Source organism: Neopelma chrysocephalum, unplaced genomic scaffold (assembly GCF_003984885.1).
Source record: "Neopelma chrysocephalum unplaced genomic scaffold, ASM398488v2 Primary Assembly neopelma1_24, whole genome shotgun sequence".
NCBI lineage: Eukaryota > Metazoa > Chordata > Aves > Passeriformes > Pipridae > Neopelma > Neopelma chrysocephalum.
This window is the reverse complement of record NW_020897693.1, coordinates 7,065,463-7,087,216: the sequence shown is the minus strand read 5'-3', so window position 1 is coordinate 7,087,216 and position 21,754 is coordinate 7,065,463. Positions and strand designations below refer to the sequence as shown.

The window sequence follows — 21,754 nt, the reverse complement described above, 5'->3', positions numbered from 1 at the left end:
CGGAACGGGCCGCGGGGCGCCGGGGGCGGGGCCTGAACCACGTGACACGGGAGCGGCGCCGTCACCGCATGGGCCCGGCGGTCACGTGGCGCGCGCGCCCCTCCCGGCCCCCCGCCCCGGTCACGTGGCAGCCGCTCCCCCCGTCGCCATGGCGGCGGCGGGCGGAGGGGGCAATGACGAGGCGGCAAAAGGGGCACCGCTGCCATCCCCCCTCCTCCTCCCCGCCGCGCCCGTGCCCGCGCCCACCCCGTCCCTCGCCGTCACCCGTCGTCCCGCTCGTCCCCGGCCGTCGAGCCCCGGCGGCCCGCTCCTGCTCCGCTCTCGGGTCGGCGGCGGCGCGGCCGCGCTGCGGGGGAGGGGCGTCCCCTCGGCCCCGGCCCGCGCGGCGGGAGGGAGGGAGGGGGTGGCGCGCGCGTCATGGCGTCACGTGGCCGGGGGGGCAGGGGCGGGCGCGTGCCTGACGCGACTTCCTCCTCCTCCCCCTCCTCCTCCTCCCGCGCGCTCCGGGTGACGCAGCGCCGAGCGGGCACGCGCCCCTGCCCCGCCCCGCCCTCCCGCGCGTCACGTGACCGCGGAGTCTGGAGGTGGCGGCGGGAGCGGCACCGGGAGAGGGAACTGGAGGGGGAGAGAGCGAGGGAGAGAGCGGTGAGGGACCGGGAGAGAGGGCACCGCAGGTGAGGGACCGGACCAGGGGCGAGCGGTGCTTCCTGGCTGAATGTCTCCCGGGGCCGGCGCCGCCCTGCGCGTTAAGGGGTCAGGGGGTCTGTGCCGCGGCCCCGTCGGGGCTCTCGGCTCCCGCCCGTGCCCTGCCTGCGGTTCCCGGAGGAGTTGGGGGGTTCCCTCTCAGCTTTTGTGGTGCTTCGCCTCGCTCCGTCTCTCGGAGAGAAAGTGACGCCGTGTCGTGGTTCAACCCCAGCCGGCAACTCGTGGCCACACAGCCCTCCCCGGCAGCGGAGTAGGGGAGATAATCGGGACGGTAAAAGTGACAATTAAGGCTTTTAAGACGTCTTGAGAATTTTGAAGAAGTGACTTTCAGTTTCTCTGGCTAAATGCGTCTGTTCCCTTTTCCTAGTTCCTGGTGAGAACGTTCACTTTTCTTGTAAGGAAACGTAAGGTTCCACATGACTGGCTTTTCTGGGAGGGAGTTACTTAATTTATGGGATTGCACACTAAACGTTACTTAGAAATTCAGGGGCTTGAGTATGCGGTGTAACAAGTTTGGGGTTTTGTTAAGCAACACACAACTTAAAAGCTCAACAAGAGGTTATTTTAAAGTATGTGCCCTTTATAAAAAATATACGAGGTTGCAACTTTAAGAGGTATTTAGTCACCAGTTTTTACTCTGCGTTACCTCTCCTGTATGGTGGAAAAGAGGGACCATGGAGAGAATAGTTTATAGTTGCATCAAAATGCACAAATGCAGGTAGTTCTAAATTTGGTATTAGTTGAGGATAATACTTATTAAATTTAGTTTTGAGGGAGAAGATGATGTAGGTGTAAAATGCAAATGCTAAATGTTTTCCTTGAGAAAATTAGTTTCAAATCAAGGGTGCATGCTGTGAGGGGAAGTGTGTTTTTCTATAAAAGAAGGCTTTTTCCATAGTTAGACAGAACTTGTTTCACTGGTGGAGGTAAATACAATTTCAGTATTTTGAAGGTAGGTGTCTGAAATGAACAAAAACTTCTCATAAATGAAGCAGAAATCTAATTTTGCAGCCCTTGGGCCTTTTTGGCAAACTGAAACCTGATGATTTTTGAGTGGGAAGACATTGTGATTCTTTAAATACAGAAAACCCGATATAATACTATAAAAATGAACTAATCAAGAACTTAATTTTTGGCAGGTACAGCTAAAAACTGAAGCTGTAACATACCCATGAGTGAGCAGCGCTAGTCGTGTATATCAATGGCCTCTGTGCCAGTAATTCCAGACTCTTACAACCATGTGTTGGCAGAGTTGGAATGTTTGGATCCATTGCTTTCTGCACTCAGGCTGGATTCCAGTCGTCTGAAGGTGAGTTTGTGGTGTTTGCTGTTTTATTTGGTTTGTTTTTTTTAATTCAAATAATGACTTTATTTGGTTAATTATTTGATTAAACCATAGGATTCATCTCATTGTTTTTGGGGGTGTGCATTCTAGCCTATGGGGGGGGAACACTTTTTGAAGAAGGAGTGAAGACAAAGGATCCTGTTACTCTGTGTGTTTTCTGATGCAGCTGTGGGGTACATAACACAGCCTGACATGGTTGCTGCCTTACACTGTTTGCTCCAGTTGCAGAGTGTGCTGTTCTAATATCTCTGCTGCCAGTGTTTCAGGAGGGGTGCACACAGCTGGCATACAATGAAACTTTTAAAGAAATAATAAGCAAGAAACAAAATGCTGTGATTAGAACTTACCAGCAGCCAGGTTGTGCATTATGATTTTTATTCCTTCAGTGCACGTGTATAGATGTGTCAAAGAGATGGCTGGCTCTGGGTAGTTCAGGAGGAGGACTGAACCTTATCCAGAAAGATGGTTGGAAGCAAAGACTCTTTCTCACTCATAAGGTAAGAGTAAAGAATGCTAAATGAAGATTTACGAAAATGGGGCTGGGAAAGAGACATTATTTCAAGTTAATCTTTATTAAGAGTCAACAGGAATCTTCAGCTTGCTAATTGTCCAAATAAGGTGAAGTTTTGGACTGCTGTGTTTAAAATAGGCTGCGGTTCTGGAGTGTATTCCTAGAGTGTGTGGTGTAATAGATTTGATTAGGTGTGAAAGAAATTACCTAAGACATTTGTTTTTCAAATGATTATTTTTAACAGCAGCAACAAAGTCACCTGAATACTTAAGAATTAGAAGAAAACTTTAAACATGAAACCAGAAAAACTCACGCGTAGATAACTCCCAATGTTTGAATGTCCAAACCACGATATACCGGGATAAGTGAAGAAAAGATAGGCTGACTTGCTTTTGCTGGAAGAGATGATGGAACAGGGATTGCTGCTTCTACAGTAGATGCTGTTTCCTGGGAACCAGTGGTGCTTCCAGTGTAACATGAATGCAAACATTTTTTTAAGGCTGGGAGCATCTCAGTTCTGGCAAAACAAATCCCAAAGGTGCAAGACAGGAGACTGATGCTTCTGTGTTTTCCAAACTGGAGAATGCACTGCAGTCATTGCACTTGATGTTCTCATGTTGTTGTCAGCTGCATCCTTTTGGAGTAAGCTCAATGCTTGCAAACAAAACCCAGACCAAAAAAACCCAACCACATCACAAGAGAGCGGTAGCATCTGCTGACATGATTCTAGTTTATGTCTTAAAGATAATTAAGTTGCATAGTGGTAAAGGCAGTATAGGAGCACTTTTACTTGCGCTCACTCCCATACCTCCTTTCAGGAAGGTGCCATTTCCCGGGTGGCCTGTTGTTTGCATGATGAAGACTATGTTGCTGTTGCCACCAGGTGAGTGATGCACCTACAAACCTGAGTGCTGCATAATATCTTTAGGTAGCTTCTAAGTTTCAGACTTGGATGTTGCTGAGAACTTGGAGGGGCCAGGGAATTAACTGGTAGAGGGCCCTACAGAATGATTCTCTGCACAGACAGTTTACTTAACTTTTTTTTTCCCTGAAATAATTGTTCCAGAATAAGTGTTATTTCTGTAACAGAACATTTATGGGAGAGCTCATACATGTGAAGTTATGATGATAAATGTCACTCTGAGACCTTTCAGCATCAAAAGAAGCATCTTCATTAACTTGGCAGAGAGGCATTGGTAGTTAATGCCACTTACATTGCTTAAAATCTATTTAAACTTAAGTATTTTTCCTCATCCTCACTGGCAATTCTAGTAAATGTGAGATTAGCCTTCCAAAGCTGCTGAAGCATTGTAATGCAATGAAGGACACTTCTTCAGAATTAAGTGTGAGACGCTTCTTGAAAGCATGCAGCCTCCAACAGAACCAGCTCTGAGGTGTGCTGCTTCGCTTGGGTTTTCTGTTTCTTTGGAAAAATGCAACTTTATCACTGATAAGACATTAGAAAACTTTTTCTCAAATTGCACTTTCTTTTTTTAAATTGTTGTAGCCAAGGTCTTGTAGTAGTCTGGGAGCTGAATCAGGAACGTCGTGGGAAGCCAGAACGGATTTATGTTTCCTCTGAGCATAAGGGCAGAAAAGTCACAGCTCTATGTTGGGATACTGCTGCCCTTCGAGTTTTTGTAGGAGATCACGTGGGAAAAGTATCGGCCATCAAAATTAACACGTCGAAGCAAGGGAAGGTAAAATGTTGCATACTTTGATTGAGATTAATCCACAGGGGGTGATGTGTGGAATCTTTTTGTTTATTTTAGTAAAGTAGAACTGGGCAGGACTTGCCAGCTGATGGAGTTCTGGTAGCTTTAACTATTGGGATGAAGAACTAGTCTCTTGAGACAACAGTAGAAATCCTGACCCATGAACTTGCCCCACTCTCCTTCTATTTTAGTAATGCAACAGGAAAATGCTTTCAAATATTCAGAATTAAAAACTGGATGAGCTGCTTCTTCTTGTAACTTACAAGTATCCAAGTCTTGGTGTTTCTGAGCCTGTTGGATTCCTTAGAGTCCAGTTACAGGTTCAGCTGTTTGTTTTAGTCCTCAGCTCAACTGTTGGTCTGAGAAAGAGCAGTCCCAAACTCTGATTTTGCTTGGCTCTATCTGGATACTCTCATTCTTAAAGGTGGATTAGATAAAACAAATGGTAGGTGGACATCAAACCTACATCCATTACATTTTGTGCAAAGGGCAAACATGTTAATGATAACCTGTTCTTTAGGTTTTACCACTACTGAGTCCTTTCCTTCTCCTTTTAGTCCGTAAAGAGGAGCAGAACCTGGAAATCATTGTGCTCTTCCAGGTCCTTTCTAGCCCTCGTGGAAGATTTTGATAGAAAATTGACTTAAAAGCAGCGATACTGTTCATTGTATTTACAGAAAGAGGGGAAAAAAATCAGTTGTGGAAAGAGAGAAAGGGAGAGGAGAGAAGGGCAAGGCCCACAGAAATATGTCTGGTCATGCCTGTTAAAGGAATGGCATTGTTGGTTCTCTCATGTAATTCATTTTGTCAGATTCCTAAAAAGGACAACAACTTTAAGCTGGCAAAAATGGCAAATGGCTTCTAGAAAACTTGAGTGCAGTTCCCAGTAGTTTCTTATTCGTAAGAAGTCTGAGAGTGTTTGCCACCTGTGCAAATTCAGACAGTTGTGTGATAAATAGTATTGGGGTAATTTGCTGCAGGGTAATATAGAAGGTGAGTTTATATAAACAATCTATATCCAATAGAAGTTGTTTTTTTTGTATCAATTAAGCCCTCAGGTCTGTTTCCATAAAATCGTTTGCTGGCTCGAAGTGTATGTGGGAAGAAGTGGAGAAAAAGCACAAAGCCTAGAATAGCAAGAAGAAAAAATCTCTTCTAATGTTACAGAAAAAAAATTATAAAGAAATGTCAGGTTGCTACAGGAAAATGATTTTTTTTTTTCTTAAATCTTCAGTAAAGGTTTTGGGAAAAGGAGGATTTAGAGTTTTGTGCCTGTGAGTATTGAAGCCTTGTTTTGTAAAGGACAGAGAAGAAAGGAAGTGCTTATGCTGTGTATTCATAGCGTACATGATTCTTTTCTGAATTTTGCAGTTTTAACTGAATGAAATAGTCTTCACTGTGAACTGAAGACCAGTATGTGTTCTTTCTTTTTTTTTCTCTCTAACTTTAGGCTGCTGCTACTTTTGTCATGTTTCCTGTTCAGATTATAACCACTGTAGATTCTCGGGTTGTTCAGCTTGATTATTTGGATGGAAGACTACTCATATCTTCACTTACACGCACTTATTTGTGTGATACCGAGAGGCAAGTTGTATTTTATTTGTGTGATACTGGACTTTGCAGAGTCACATACAATCTCTGAAATGACATTTGGAAATTATCCAGTCCAGTTTTCCTGCTCAAAGCAGAGTCGGGTAGGGTGGATTTTGCGGGACTGTATCCAGTTAGGTTTTGAGGTTGGAAGCTGCACAAGCTCCGTGGGCAACCTTTGCCAGCATATCACCACCCTCACAATAACAGAGAATGGGAAAAAAAGAGAATCCTCTTACGCTGAAATGGGATTTCCTGGATTTCCATTTTTGCCTGTTGTCCATTCACTGGGCATCACTGAGAGCAGTCTGGCTGTGTCTTCTTTACCTCCCCATCAGGTGTTTGTACATATGGGATCAGATGAGTTCCCTCTCAGCCTCCTCTGTTCCAGGCTGACCAGCCCAGCTCTCCCAGCCTCTTACAAGGCAGGTGCTGCAGTCCCTTAGTTGGCTTTGTGGCCCATTGCTGGGGTTGCTCCAGTGCATTGCTGTCTCCTGGGGAGCCAGCTGGCCTCTACTGGTGTCTAGGGTTATTCCTTCCCAAGGGCAGGACACTGCATTCCTTGATGTCTGTTTACCTAGCCCATGCTCCCTCAGTTAGTCTGTGGAGATGTTGGCAGGGGCAGTGTCAAAAGCCTTAGTCAAGTAAAGATAATCAACATCCCCTGCTCTCCTCTAATCTATCAAGCCAGTTGTTCTGTTGTACAGGGCTTTTAACATGATTTCCCTTTTATAAATTCATGCTGACTATTCATAATCACCATCTTATCTTTCATGTAATTGGAAATGGTTTCTGGGAACATTTGCACCATTACTTTCCCATCACCAGGTTGACTGACTGGTTCTGCTGAAAAAACCCAGCCTTTGTAGTCTAAGCATTCATTTAAACTAATGAATATTTCTGCACCCTGTCTTGTATAGACTTCATGCAGACTTTATAATAGTCATTACAGATATTTTTTTTTAAGCACCAAAAGCAATTCAACAACTGGGACTTGGTATTTTTTGCTCTTAAAGAAAAACATAAAATTAATTAGAACCTTTTTTAATGCTGCCTTAACAAGTATGTTGTTTTTCCACTAGAGAGAAGTTTTGGAAAATTGGTAATAAAGAGAGAGATGGAGAATTTGGAGCGTGTTTCTTCCCTGTTGGAAAAAACAGTGTGAATCAGCAGCCATTAATATATTGTGCTCGACCTGGCTCAAGGATGTGGGAGGTGAACTTTGATGGGGAAGTGCAAAGCACACATCAGTTCAAGCAGCTGCTCTCATCACCACCTCTTCCCGTGGTTACTCTCAGGTAGAAACACGAGTGTTATCACAGATAAACTTGCTTGGGACTTCCAGACGAGCTGGAAAGAACTGCATTAATGCTGAGAAAATTAAAGTCCTACTGCAGTCAAATGTTAATCCTTCTTGTCATCTTAATACATTCTTCTCTAATAACTGAAGCCAGTAGGTGAGTTATCAAAAATGCCAAAACGTTGATTCTGCAGGTGTGTCTGTGTGACCCCAGTGAATGCTGCTGTCATAAGAGTGTATTTGTTTAAGCCAGCCATGTGTTTACAGGGTTAAGAATATTGAACAAAGGAACTGATGTTATTGTAGTTATGCTTGTAACGAATAATAATTTTACTTTACAGGCAGGATCCTCATTACACTGGTTCCAGCTGCTCTCCACAATCTTTATCTTTCCCCAAGCTGCTGTATTTGACGTGAGTATTTGACAGCGTAGCTTCCTATGATAAAGTAGACTTTAAAAAATTGTATAATCTCCTAATTTGTATTACCAGCTTTGGCTTCTCGTGTGAGAATTTTCCAAGTACCATGCTAAACAACTGTCTCACTTTTTGCTTGCTGTACTTAAGCCAATGACATCCCTGCATATTTTATTTTTTTTAATTTTACCACAATCAACTTGCTCCATTAACATCTGCTTTGCTTGCAGTGAGCACTGTGTGGTGACCTGGACAGAAAGAGGCATTTATATTTTTCTTCCCCAAAGCGTTCAAGTCTTACTCTGGAGTGAAGTGAAAGGTAAATGTTACAAAACTGCTCTGTAATATTGTCTGTTACAATGGTCACTTTTGAAGTCCTTGCCTAACGTGGAGCCTTTTCAAGCTCACTTTCTGCAGCTCGATTGCAGAACATTTATCAGAAAACTTTCCTTGTTATCTCAGGTATATCCTTGAATATTAACCCTTTCCCTGCCTCTTCCAGCCAACTCCTCCCTCCGTATTTCTGAGAACATGCTTGTTGAGAAACAAAATGTGATGTAGAGTGAATCTTAAAATACAGTAATTAAAATACAGGTGATTAACTTACAGTATCTTTTCCTCTTTTCTCTTTATTCAGGTTCATTGTCAGGTGTCCTGTGAAGGATAATCTGGCTGCTGAAAACTTAAAACCTGTTTTGTATTAACACCTGTCTAAATTGCATCCAGGGAATATATTTATTTGGCAAATGAGTGAACCCTTATAAACAGTTGTGTATATGGTTATAAGCAGTCCTACAGAAGTCAGTCTGTATCAGTCAGTCTTTTCCTTCCCCTTCTCTCCCTCCGTTTTGGTGTTAAGTCTCCAATGCCTTTGTTGTGGAGTGTTTGCATACAGCATAACTATTGCATTTGAAAACGGCTCAAAGGCCAAAGTGTTTTTCTACCAATGGATGTTTTCCTTGTATTTCAAAGCTAATAATGTATTTCTCATCTTTATCAGGCTTTAGCTTTTTGTCTCCCATTTGAGCAAAAGGAAACTTTTTAGTGACTTTAGTGTACTTTTTGAATGTTTTCTAGAAATGCAACTCTGGAAAGTTTTGATACTTTGGATGCTAAGTCAGCACTGTTCAGTGTTTTTTTTCCCTATGCCACTCGTGCTATGGTGTATTAGGCTTTTGCACTCATTTGCAGTCAGATGAAAAATACACTTTCTCCTTTCAGGAACAGAAAGGAATGTTGGCTAACAATTTCAGTCCTTCAGATATTTCTGTGCATCTGGTTTTGCAGATATTCAGGATATTGCAGTTTACAAGAGTGAGTTGTTCTGTCTGCATACAAATGGAAAAGTTGTGCACCTCTCCCTTCTGCTGGTCGACCGCTGCGTAGAGCGTCTGATGAGAAGAGGGTTCTGGACCCTTGCTGCCAGGGTCTCTTGTCTCTTCCAAAATTCAATTATTTCTTGCAGAGTAAGTAAACAGCTCTAGGTGAATGTTCAGTGCAACTTCACTGTCTTTCCTGTCCCCCTTCCATTAAGTTTCATGGGTTACTGAGAATCATTTTGTTGGAGTTTTTAAAAGGTCATCTAAATATTATACTTTTAGGATGAATATTAGCCTGCATATATGGCACTTTTTGCTTTTCATATGTGCATTAGAAATAATAATGCTTCTGTTTCACTGTGTACTTCTAGGCAAGAAAAAATTTGCCTCTAGACAAGCTAGAGCACTTGAAGTCTCAACTGGATGCCTCAACCCAACAAGATCTCACTATGCAACTGGAAGAACTGATTTCCAAGTTGGAACCTCTAGATTCTGCATGCAGCAGTAGAAGAAGCAGTATTTCATCTCATGTATGTGTATTGGTAGGACTAAAAATGTTGTCTACAGGTTTTATCTTTATGGCTTAAAATCACCTTGTTGCTCTCTTTGAAGATGAGGCTTTCATTTTTACCATATCTACTAGAGCTTATAGTGCTACCTTCTAAAATTACGTGTGAAATACCATTACTTGCATTCTGTAAGCTCTCAGACCTCTGCCTCTTTTCCATATTATTTTGGGGCTAGTGGTTGAGATGCAAAAAAAGATTGATATGAAGGGGGCTTTCTCCACAGCTGAGTTTAGTGTCTTAACATACTTCAGTGAAGATCATCTTGGTTGTAGCTGTAGTTTTATGTGGTGAAAACTGAATGTCTGAATGCTTAGAACTATCTTAGCCCTATTGAAAAAATTGTCTTTCTTTATGAAGCTTAAGCAGAAAGTTCTAAGTAAAAAAGTCAAAACATATTTCTAATACTCTTACACAGCGTATTTCTAATATTCTTTTACATGTACAGCTGCTTTGTATTGTCTTGGCTTTCCAGCAGCTTTTCAAGAAAAGGGAAATACTTCATAGTTAATACAGGATCAGCTGCTGCTTTCGCTTTAACAATGTTGAAAAAGTAAAGTTTAAAAAGCCAAGTAATGTAAATACCATCTTGATGTGGTATTTTTAAATTAATTGATGGGAAAGTAAATTCCGTAGACTGACCGTAAGCAAAAGAATGTGTGTGTGTGTCCTGGAACTGAACAGTTCTGCAGGGTCTGCAATTGTGCTGTCTGGGTGTGGCTCACCAGCAAAAAGAACATGGACTCTTGGGCATGCAGGCAAGAAGGGGTGAAGTGACTGTCTCAGCTGCAGGACTAAAGCTGAGATGGCTTTTGCCATATACTGAGCACACCAGTTGTTTCACAGGCTACCTTCCTAAAAGCAATTGCAGCATACACGTCTTTTTCAAGTCACTGAACTGCACTCTTCTTGACATCTGTGTCCTTTTCCATTCTGGATATGTAAAAAATACATTGTTAGGGATTTTGCAGACACTGAATTATGAAGTGCTGTGATGTTACTTGTGTGGGTATGGTTGGATGAGTTCATTGCAAGATGTTAACGCAGAAGTACAACTCATACAATATCTTAACTCCTCTGCCTTGTCTGACAGGAAAGCTTCAGTGTCTTGGACTCCGGAATATACCGTGTTATCAGTCGGAGAGGCAGTCAGTCAGATGAAGATTCATGTTCTCTCCACAGTCAAACGTTCTCAGAAGATGAGAGACTTAAAGAATTTCCTGCACACCAGGAAGATGAGCAAGTAGACCTTGGTACTGTTTCTTAATGAAAATATGGGGTTTGGGTGTGATTTTTATTTGTTCTATGAGAATTCAGTTGGGTTGGCTCTGTACTCTTATTTTCCACTATCAAGTTATTCATTATTAAGTCCTCTAATTTGATCAATGGGAACAGTCACCTTCCAGTCAAAATCCTTCTTGAAACATTGGGCCGAAAAGCTAGCTCCACAGAAATCCAAGCTTAAAAGCAAACAAAGCAGAAGGTCCAGAGGGCTTTTACCAGGCTAGGAATTCACTCCAGCTTCCCCCCCTTCCATGTGTAATTCAGCATTAATGCTAAGATTCCTTCAGCTGTCTATGCCAGTGTTAATTGAACTTCAAAGATTTGTTTGCAGCTGATATCCTTCCATAATATTTGTCCCAGGAAAGAATTTCTTAATCTTGGCTCTGGCTTTATATTTCTTCAGGGAAAGCAATAGGCTTCTGTTAAGTGTTCTTAACTTGCTTGCAGGGTTTCATTTGTACAGGGGATCATCTCTTACACATGCAAAGATTAGTGTAACCCATCCAGGGAGCTTTTTTATTTCCTACAAATGTCTGTCACTGGACTAAAGCTAGAGTGAGAATAAAGAGTTCTCTCTTCTGATTGGGATTGGGAGGGGGTGCAGAAACCTGGGATGATGAGGAACTGGCTTAGTTCCACATATGGTAGACAGACTTTCCAATTAAAAGGCTGCTTTTTAGCTTTTGGAGAGAGTAGATGCCAGTGGAGGATGGAGAGAATTTGGATGCTTTGTGGAAAAAATACATAGCGGGGAGGGAGAATATAGAAATTGGTATTTATTCCCCTACTTGTCATTAGTGTTTTCCTGCAGACTAAGCTACACAGTTTGTAGCACTTACGTTTACATGTGCCTCTTTACCTACATCACCAGACAAACAAGTGAGAAAACCTGGGAGTGTATCATTTCCAATATTAAAACTTGCAAAAGAAGGGACTTAGTTTTTGACTGTCAGAAGATAGAAGAGTTCTGTCTGTTCCACAAGAGATAACAAATTGTTGATGATTTCCAAGTAGAGACGCTTTAGATGCTTATTGAAACACATGTACTTGATTTGGTATTTTAAAGAAATGGACTTAGTGTTTCCCCGCTCGCACTGACGTAAGATGTCATAAGTTTTTAGGTTTCTAGTCTGCATAAAGAACAAAAGCAGCTTTATTTGCAAGCAATTGTAAAATCAGTTTTGACCTTTAGGCACTGTCAAGAGGGACTGTGGATTCCGATGGTAGAATTTCCGTAACAGCATAGCGTCTTTTCCTCTCAACACCGTGGTTACTGCTGAGTGTTGCAAAATGCAGTGTCATCCTTGCTTAAAATGGTCGGTTTTTTCTTATTTACATCACTGAGATACAGTGTGTGTTTGTACCAGGAAATGATTAGAAAACACACTGTAGATGCTGTTAGGGATATAAGAGTGAAGAGGAAATAGTGGTTCTGTATTTCCTCTGATTCTTATCAAAAGGCAGAGAGCTGTGGACTCACTTATATTTTTGAGTCCATTCAAATAAGAGGGTGATTTATGCCTTAACCTTGGCATATGTGTCTCTCTCTGTTCATATGCGATTTAGATTTTGGAAATCATGCAATGTGAATTGATGTATGCCACAATACTTAATTTTCCTAGATGTATAAATGTCAATGGATTATATAAAAATTTTGTCCCTTAAATGGACTGTAAGTCTACTTTTAGAAGATATTTTTCATACAGTTGTTGATCATAATTTGTCTTACTACAGAGCCAAAACAATCTTAATAAAGCAGACTTACTAGGTTCAAAGTCAGCAGTAAAATGGCCCTTGAAACCTGGCTCCCCACATTCTGGAATATTAAGTAGAAAAGTATTGCATGCAGATTATCCATTAATGAATTAGTGACTTGCAGTTCATTTCACTGTTCCATTTTTTGCTAGGCCATTGTTTCATGACTTTTTATTTCAATTCCATTTGTTAGACAACGTATGTCATGCATCAGTGGTGGTTGAGGCTGACCGGAATGAGACATTTCTCCCATTCAGTATTCCTTTGTCATTTCGTTCCCCATCTCCTCTCGTCCAAGCTGTCAAAGAAAGGTAAAGCATGCAGCAGGTTCACTCATCCATTGCATCTTTCCCTTTTCTGTCCTCTGAATTTTTAGCATTTTGTGGTTTAGTTCATGTTCTGTTGTGCAAACATGTAACACCTGAACTGGAACACCGGACATGCAATCAGGTTTGCCAGGCAATTTAAATCTTGCATCTTGGCTCTAATGAAGATTCACAGTGCTGCTATTGACTCCAGTGGAGCCAAGATTTAAACCTCGGGTTTTGAGTAGTTAATAATTGCTAAATATCTAAGAATGTTTTACATTATCCTGTAAACTGTGACTGTGGTTTGTATTCAAAGGAAACTTACTGAATATTTCTTTTTGGGATCTTGCTTTCCTGGGACTTAGGTTTCTAAAGAATGAGTGAAGACTTCCTATGTTGCTTGCGGGCAAACATTAAAATATTCAAATCAGATAGATATTGCTAAAACACACTTGCAAAGTAGTCTATAATTTCCCCCACGCATTCTTCAGTGAATCTAATCAATTCCCCAGACATTTAAGGGATAATGGTAGATTATAGCTGGTACAAGTAAATCTGGTAGTGTCCATTTTATGCAGAAATCAATTTGCTATGTCAAAACTCACAAAAATGGGGGGCATGTACATATATAAAGGACATGGTGTTAAATACATAATTTTGATCAAAGTGCTGTATGTTAATTACTGAGCTAAAATGTCTCTGACCCATAGTGGTGATCTGAAAAATTGCATAGTCCTCTCTTGATCACTTTGGTATGTGAATTGTGTCCTGAAACAAAAATTTGTAGCTGATATCAACAGTGTGAGGATTTCAGAATAACTGTCACAAATACATGCAATGTTTTGAGTTCTTTCCAAACCGTAAGCGGTTTTTAGGACTTCACTAGTAATAAGTGTTTCTACTTATAATGAGAGCTAAGTTTTCAAGTATTCACTGCATTCAATTTATAATTAAATAAAATACTATCATATTTACGGTTAATTTTTAAAAATTCTTTAATCCTTTTAGACATTAAAGTCCAGTTGTTTTGCTACCTTTGAATCCTTTCTGTCTTCTGCAGCAACCTTTGGCTTTTGCTATACCTTGTTATAGTAAAAGATGCCTTTTTTTTATTTTTCTTGATGCTCTTAAACTAGTTCTAGACCAGAAAGCAGGAAGCTAATTTTTGTGTTCAAATCTTGATGACATAGTTCTCTTCACGGCAGCGGTAGAAATAATTGTGTTCTGGTATGTTCATTGAGCTTTCTCTTCAATAAAATACTTAAAGGGCTGGGACTTGATGATGTGAAAAGGACATTTCTTATGAGCTTTGTAATCTGAAGAATTAATTTTAAGCATTGTAAAATCGTTTCTTACCACCAAGAGGGACATAATTTCCTAATGGTGCTTTCTGTTTATAAGCTTTAAAGTTCAGTGCAGTCAGTCTGCATTTATTGACATACAAATACATGTCAAAATGTATACACTAATGTTAGTACATGATCCTGTTTCTCCAGCTGAAAAAATACCAAGTGCTGAATACTTCAGAGTGAAAGTATGGATCATGACTAAAATATGAATTTTGAGCAGATTCTTAATGAGATTTATTCCTATTGGTCATCCCTGCTTTCATCCTTTTTTCAAGAGTTCTTCAGATTATAAAGTTTTCTGAAATGATGGTTTGAATGAAAAGAAAGTGTTTGGTTTGTTTGCCTTTGAACTTTCAGTTTTAAATGTTTGAACTTCTGATTCCCAGTGTTTCCAGCTTTGTACGCAAAACTACAGAGAAGATAGGCACACTTCATATAAGTCCTGATACTAAAGGGAGGCAAGAAGCCAAGGATGATGAGCAGCTGCCAGAGCTGACTGCTAATCTGGTAGCATCTCCCCAGGAAGAGAAAGAGTGAGTGCAAAATATTGTTTTCTTAGCAATTGCATTTGCTGAATGTCCTGAGAATAGTAACCTAAGGAAAAACTACTATTTCAAGCAGAATGAGGAACTCAGCATTAGGTTTTTCCAGCTGCCTTCATTATTATGGTTTCACTGGTTCTCCCTAACTCTTTTCCTAGAAGTTGATGAGTCAGTGAACACTGCTGAGTGTTGAATCATGCAGTCTGCACAGTGCTGCAATGACTCAAGAATATGAACACAGTGTATTCTCACATAACAGATCTGTGATGCTCATTGGACATGAGTCCATCAATTTGTTTCCTGTCCTTTCTGAGAGGCGAGTAAGCACTTTTAGCTCCCTGAAAACATATGTCGCTTTTGGTTTCTGTGGGTTGTGTTTATTTGGGGTTCATTTATTTGTTTTTAATACAGAGTTAAGTTACTTCATATTCCAGTGCTAATTTACTATTTTGGACTAACTTTCATGTAGTGGTACGGTACTGATTTTTATTCGGTACCTGCAGATATCTACTGTAGTTGGAGTAGAAGGCATTACAGAAGGCCATAAAATAGTATTATCTGTTGTTCTTCATGCTCACTTTATCCATAATTTCTGTTGAGCTGTTCCTTCTTTAGAAATTAAAGCTTTGTATTTAATAAAGGAATTAATGTAGAAATAATGAGGAAATTTGTGAGGAAATCCTCACTTAAATTATTAAAGATAATACTTCAGATAAGACTGAAATGATTGTGTTTTTCTAGGTTAGAACCACAGAGCTGCCAGCTTCCTGAGGAGGACCGTCTAAGAGATCTTAAGGCTGCAACAGCAGAAGCTTTGTAAGCAGGGAAACTTTTTAGAGTATAAATATATTAGGCTTTGGTAGAAAAAATTACCGTTTTTGTAAATTCTGGTTTTTTTAATTCATTACATGCATGTAAGAGTAATGCTCTAAATGTCTATTAACATAACCTGAAAGGATCTAATATGATGAATGATTTGATTCCTCTTTTTAAAACTAAGCAATACCCACTAAAAGCTTATTTAGGTACTGTTATTCTTTTGTCCTAACTACAAGCATAGTTTAAAAAAAATCAAAACCACCCAACAAACAAAAATCCATTCTGAAGGAAGTCTTGGGGAACTCAAAATGTACTGAGATCAAACGCAGACAGCAATAAGTAGCCTAAATTCTGTTTGATGCACTCAAACCCCAAAAATAGCAACCACTGACACTAATCAAGTGCAGGAGTATACTTTGGGTTACACAGAGTACATATGATGCTTCACTTGTGGCATTTTACTGCTGTTAAACTTGGAAAACCTCTTTTTTTATGCTGCAGAGCCAAACTCCAGGATCCCCAGGTTTTATTAGAACCTCAGTGTATGAGAAGGGTTTTACAGGAATGGCTTGTCTGTCTGGAAGAAAAATTCAGCAGCAAAGACCATTCTCCTTTGTCTTCTAAGAAAAGCAAGGCTGTGTGTGCTGAAGAACAGAGGGCAGTCATGGAGGAAAACCTGCGACTGGGTCCAGCTGATGGAGGCCCAGTGGACAAGGAACAGAGTAGTATTTTGAAAGGCTGCATTGAAAAGGAAAATACTGATGAAACTTGTGTAAGCAAAACCATGTGTGAAAATAGTACTGATTTGAGGGGACCTTTGGACTGCGGCTTTCAAGTGTCTCCCCCGTGTGTCCTAGAACCGGCTGTTCAGAAAGATCTCGTGGACTTGACAACACTGTGTTTTGAGCTGCGTGTCTTTCCCTGTGGAAGTGGTGATGCTGAGGAAGGCTCTGATGGAAGTCTGCCACTGGCAGCTGCGTGGACCTTGGCTTGTGGGTTTATGCGAAGATACTTCTTTCTTTTGGATTTAAAAAGAGTAAAGCAGTGTATTATAACCACATATGCAGCCAGTCCTAATGTGTGGGAAACGTACATCGCAGGATTGAAAGGTAACTAATGAAAATTGTATTACTCCTTAACCTGAAAGTAAGACTGGGAGAAAAAACAAAGAAAGCTTCAAGACACGCAAATTTGTGTCTGCAAATACTCCTTCTGCAGGTGTGCAGAAAGTGGGTGTGTAGTGTGGGAGGGGGAGGATGGTTGATGTGTGGGAGTGTTTGTTCTGGTTTTGGGTTGTTTAGTTGATTGCTTTTCCCCCCTAAGACTAGTTTAGGAAGAACTGCTGGCTCCTTGGAGAGACTGTTCTCCTCTGCCCCTACTTTGCAATTTTGAAACTGTTAGTTTGCATGGAGCTTGTTGATTGAACTCTGGAGTGATCACGGCCTAGATCTTTTTACAAACAAATATACCTGCTTCAAAGAGCAAAAGCATCTTAATTAGAATCATGTCTGTAAAAACAAGGCAAAAGTGAGGGGAGGGGCTTCAGCATTTGCACTGAAAGATTCAACTTGAAGAGGAGTGTGGTTAATGTGAAACAAAACTGAATGGAGTGAATGGTTTCATGCAAATGAGTGGCTTGTGATCACTTCAGACTTCCTTGTTCCACAGAAATACTTTCTGATCTTTTTGATGCCTCTTTAATCTTATTGAACCAGAGCTTCATGATTATATTGGAAACCAGAACTTTTCTGTTCTCTGCATTCAGCCTCTGCTTTATATATTTAAGAGTGCATTAAAGTCTTGGTATTGATTTGGCTCCAACAGGGAATATTTAAACAACAGAATCTTGCTTTGAGTGTTGGTATCTTGATATTTGGGTTTCTGGGAATCTCTTCACTGTTTGGATTCTGAGAGCCTCAGAAGTGAAAGTAATGTATGCATTCCCAGTTTGTCCTTAGTTGGACTGCACTTGTGCCTGTAGATTAATATCTGCATTTCATCAGGGTCAAGGTTTGTGTTGAATTCTGTGTTCTGTTAAGTCAGGATTCAAGCTGCATTTTTTATTTATTAATGGAAGAAAATTGTAATGTGTGAGAACTGATGCAGATCTGTATTGTATTCAGCAAGACATACATTCTGCTGTGGGCTATCTTTTCTCACATGAGAGAAAAATTACCTCCTCAGAAGTCTAAAGAAGAGGAAAATACATCAAGAGTGTTATTCCATGCCTTAGTTGCATCAAGAATTACCAAATTGCTTTATAACTGTAATTTGTTGTAAGCACAGATCAGTGATGTTGATTTCTGTAAATGAACAAGTAGGATCTGCTCACTTGTTACTACTGTTAGCTGGAGAGTTCCATGAAGGCAATGATAGCTGTTGCTCAGTGTAAGGACAAAAAGGGGGGGATGTGTGTATGTGTTAAGAAAAAAACCCTTGCCCATGTCTTGTAACTTGTGTCCTGATTTATTTCAGAACTAACTTGTCACAGTCCACTGGCTTTAGCAATGGAGGGTGAAGATATGTTGAAAATACTGAAGCTGCTGCATGACCTGGGGCCGTGGGATGACAGCCCACTGTTACTGGTACATGCTCAAAGGTTTGTACCCAAATCTTCCTTTTGTCTTCCTCAGAGTGGTTAACTTGCAAGCAGGAATCAGTTCACTTAACGTTTCATGAAGATTTCTGGGAATCTCTAAGAGAGATCACCTTTCAGTACTGTCTTGAACTTGCAAGACATCTTGGAAAAGTGATCATTTTGCTGTTTGGTTCTGAAAATAGTTTTTATCCTCTCTTTCCAGGCTTTATGAAAAATTTGGGGAGACAGCTCTTCGGCCCTTGATCAAATTCTACCCCTCTATTTTGCCTTCTGATATTAAACAGCTTTGCAGGAATGATCCAGCTCACTTCTTAGCATATTTAGATAGTCTGGTGAAATCAAAGCCAGAGGATAAAAGGTAAAGGGAATACAGAATCTTTTTCATTGTCTGCTCTCTTCATCATGTAACTGTGTGGGTTTTTTTTGTTTTGGCTGTTGGTTTTTTTTTCTTGTTTCTTTATCTGTCTGCTTGGTGTTCTTTAGCATTAGGTTTGAGTTAATTTGCCAGTTTTAGTTGGTATCAGATTGGAGTTTTTGTAAGATTAGATTCTAGTTTTAAAAGGGTTTTCCTAAACAATACTTTTAATGAAACTGACTTTTTGTTCCTGTCTGCAGTTTAATATACCAATGTTAGACACCATTAAAAAAAAAGCAAACAACTTGATGGTTTTTTGTGGTCCCCTCAGTTTGCAGAAACATAAACCATTTTATGCCTCTCTGTATTTCATTTTACATCTTTTTTGTTGTTGTTGTTTGTCCATACACACTCTGCTTCTCCATATCTGGTATATTTAAGACTGGTAGGATTTTTTCTGTGTTCTTTTTCTAGACCGTCTCTCCTTAGATCTCTTCTGCAGCCCGAATCTCTACGGTTGGATTGGTTGTGCTTGGCAGTTTCTCATGATGCTCCACAAAGAGCAAATACTGTGGATGCAGAAGGAAATCCCAGGTAAGGTGGGTTTTCCCCAAGGTCCTGAGTGCAACAGAAAGCTTTAAGAGATTTGCAGTCTTTTGGCTTAGATTTTGTATGACAGTTCGGATGTCACTGTCTCCTTGGAGCACGTTGCAGATTTCAGCAAAAACAACCAAAGGGTTGAATAACTTATCTATAATGCTTTTCAGAGTGACTGCACATGGTGTTTCATTCATTTTTCCTCCTCTCTTTTCATATACCTGCCATAATGTTCTGAAGAAAATCAATAGTGCTTTAAAACTGAATTTCTCATCTTCTAGGCCACGATCGCATTTGTTTACTTGGGGCTACAGCCAGCTCATTCTGCTTTTGATTAAACTCCCAGCTGATTTTGCTACAAAAGAGAAGATGGCTCACATCTGTAAGTCACATGGGTAAGGAGAAGACTTGGTTATTCTTGATGCTTGGTAAGTTGGTATTCTGACCCCAAAAAGATACAAATGAAAATGACCCGTCTGCTTCTTAATTGGACAGTGTTTATTTAAAAACTTTTCATTTTTTGAGGATGAATATTAAGTGTCCAGTTTAATGTACTAAACACCCCTTCTGGTTGAGAGGTATTCACCATGTCCCCAGTCTATTTCTGGCATTCAAGAAATGTAGTTGCTCCTGTCTTTACTGATACTTAAATGAGCATATAATTGTTCTTGACTTTGGTTTAAACTGAGTATTTGATTCCTGGAAATCTTTACTCTCTTATTCAAGATTTTGGCCCGGATATCTTTTTCTCTGTCTGGAGCTGGATAGAAGAATAGAAGCCTTTACTAATATTGCTCATTTGGATGATTTGAGCCTGTTGAATGGAGAAGATGGTTAGTGATTCTTAAGCTGTGTAAATATACTTGTAATATAGGAACTGCCTGTGAATAATGATTTGCCCACAAAGCTGAGCTGAACTTGTATTTTTTTGTTTAGGTAGCCCTAACTGTGTATAGTGCAGCATATTTGAATGGGTGTTACATTCCTGTAACAGTTGTGCTAGAAAATGCTTATAAGTTCAAGAATGTAGAGTTGTATATCAGTTGGGAGTAAAAGGTAAACTTGTTGTTGTAGATAGAAGAATAGCAAGCCTTCCTGCACAGCACAAAACTCCCACACTGCATGTGCACACACCCGAAGTTAGGGTGAGCAAAGCATTGCATTACAGGGCAGAACTTAGAAGAAAATTCCCTGTACCCCTAAGATGGACAAAACTTTGACTCTTGACTTATCCAAAGCCTTAAATACTGAATTATTGTGAAGCTTTGTGTGTTCACCACTAAATCTTTACACTGGGTCAGTCAAAGCAGTACATTTCTGTGCACAATTTGCTTGTTGATAATGCTTGGTTTTCTTAAATCTTCCCAGAGTAAACCAGAATAGTTAGCCTCCCTTTTACAACAGATATAGTTAAAATAGCAGGCTTAGAGTAATCCTTGCTTTACAAATAATGTAACAAACTCATTTTACATCTAGGTTGCATTCCAGAGACCATGGAAGAGTGGAAGTTTCTTCTGCGTCTTGCACAAAACCACAGCACAGCCTTGCACCACCATGGCCAACAGAATGGGAATGCCGTCAGCAATGGTGGCATGAGCTGCCCAGACTGCATCACTGTGGAAAATGTGGCTCTGTTGCTGGCCAGGGCCATCGGCCCCAATCGTGCTTTGCCTCTCTTGCAGGAGTGTGGCTTGACACCAGAGTTGTCTGAGAGATTTACTGGTGTCTGTGAGATACTGAGAATTGCTGAGAAGAGGCAGAGGTAAGAGATGTGTCAACAGAAGATCCACACTATTTGTTTTGGATCTCCTCTGTGCTTTAAACTTTCTTTTCAGTTAACAAGAACATGAAGTGCTTCACATTTTTACCTTGGATTTTAGGCTGAGGTGAAAGCTTTCCTATTATTTAAGAACTATGTGTTTTGCAGTGTAGGCATTTTAAAATTGAAAATAAGGAAACAGGAAATCATACCTTAAAGAATATGTAAAGGAGATGTGTCCTGCTGAGTCCTGCACAGACTCTGATCTCACCTATTCCTTCCAGAGAAGGCACGCATAGTGATCAGGATGCTACTTCTGAAATGCAGTCACATTTTTTACAAACTTTTCTTTAAAAAGCAAACCAAAACCGTTGTTCTTTCTGTTGTTAGCTTTTTTTACAGTTTAACCTTTCTTTTTCTCCTTTGTTTTAATTGCAGAGCGCTGATTCAGTCTATGTTGGAAAGGTGTGACCGGTTTTTGTGGTCTCAGCAAGCATAGAAAACAACTTTGGAAAACTCTGGGAACGTTTTTTAATGTAATGATTGTAAATTAAAGTGCCTCTTAAACTTCACAGGCCCTTAAGGAAACGAACTCCTGTCTAAAAGTTCAGTTATATTGAGCCAGTCTCCATCTGGCAGATATCTGACCAGGAACTGTTCTTCCTTATTCCTTTAGAAATGAGTTTTGAACTGTAGAACTTAAATTAAAACAATCCAGTATTTATCTTGAAATTGAGGTCACAGATTTCCAAGACAAAAATTCCTGAATTCATTTTCTGAGTCTATGACTTAAGTGTTTAGGGATACGAGTCCCTAGGTATTAAATTATGGTATATAAAATTTTTTTGTTTCTTTGTTTGCAAACATGAGAAACCATTCCTGGGAAATATCTAAGCCCATACTTGTTTAACTTTCCTGTA

The 21,754-nt window shown here is 40.3% G+C and overlaps 1 protein-coding gene across 7 annotated transcripts; it reads left to right on the top strand.

The window, feature by feature from the left end:
- Positions 1-575: 575 nt before the first annotated feature.
- HPS5 (HPS5, biogenesis of lysosomal organelles complex 2 subunit 2) lies at positions 576-21,675 on the top strand. 7 transcript variants are annotated; one of them, XM_027701602.1, is made up of 23 exons: positions 576-645; positions 1,845-2,014; positions 2,437-2,547; positions 3,380-3,444; positions 4,069-4,261; positions 5,727-5,860; positions 6,949-7,164; positions 7,508-7,579; positions 7,813-7,901; positions 8,870-9,048; positions 9,273-9,431; positions 10,561-10,720; positions 12,700-12,817; positions 14,550-14,696; positions 15,447-15,521; positions 16,026-16,633; positions 18,000-18,123; positions 18,326-18,481; positions 18,953-19,072; positions 19,357-19,470; positions 19,802-19,908; positions 20,552-20,837; positions 21,273-21,675. In XM_027701602.1, the coding sequence occupies exons 2-23, from the start codon at positions 1,907-1,909 to the stop codon at positions 21,331-21,333; spliced, it is 3,402 nt and encodes a 1,133-aa protein (XP_027557403.1). In that variant the 5' UTR covers positions 576-645; positions 1,845-1,906; the 3' UTR covers positions 21,334-21,675. The 7 variants fall into 7 exon arrangements, 6 of the variants coding, with proteins under 6 accessions (XP_027557403.1, XP_027557394.1, XP_027557384.1 ...); XM_027701593.1 differs by having other exon boundaries at positions 591-961; positions 1,844-2,014; XM_027701583.1 differs by having other exon boundaries at positions 591-976.
- The last annotated feature ends 79 nt before the right edge of the window (positions 21,676-21,754 follow it).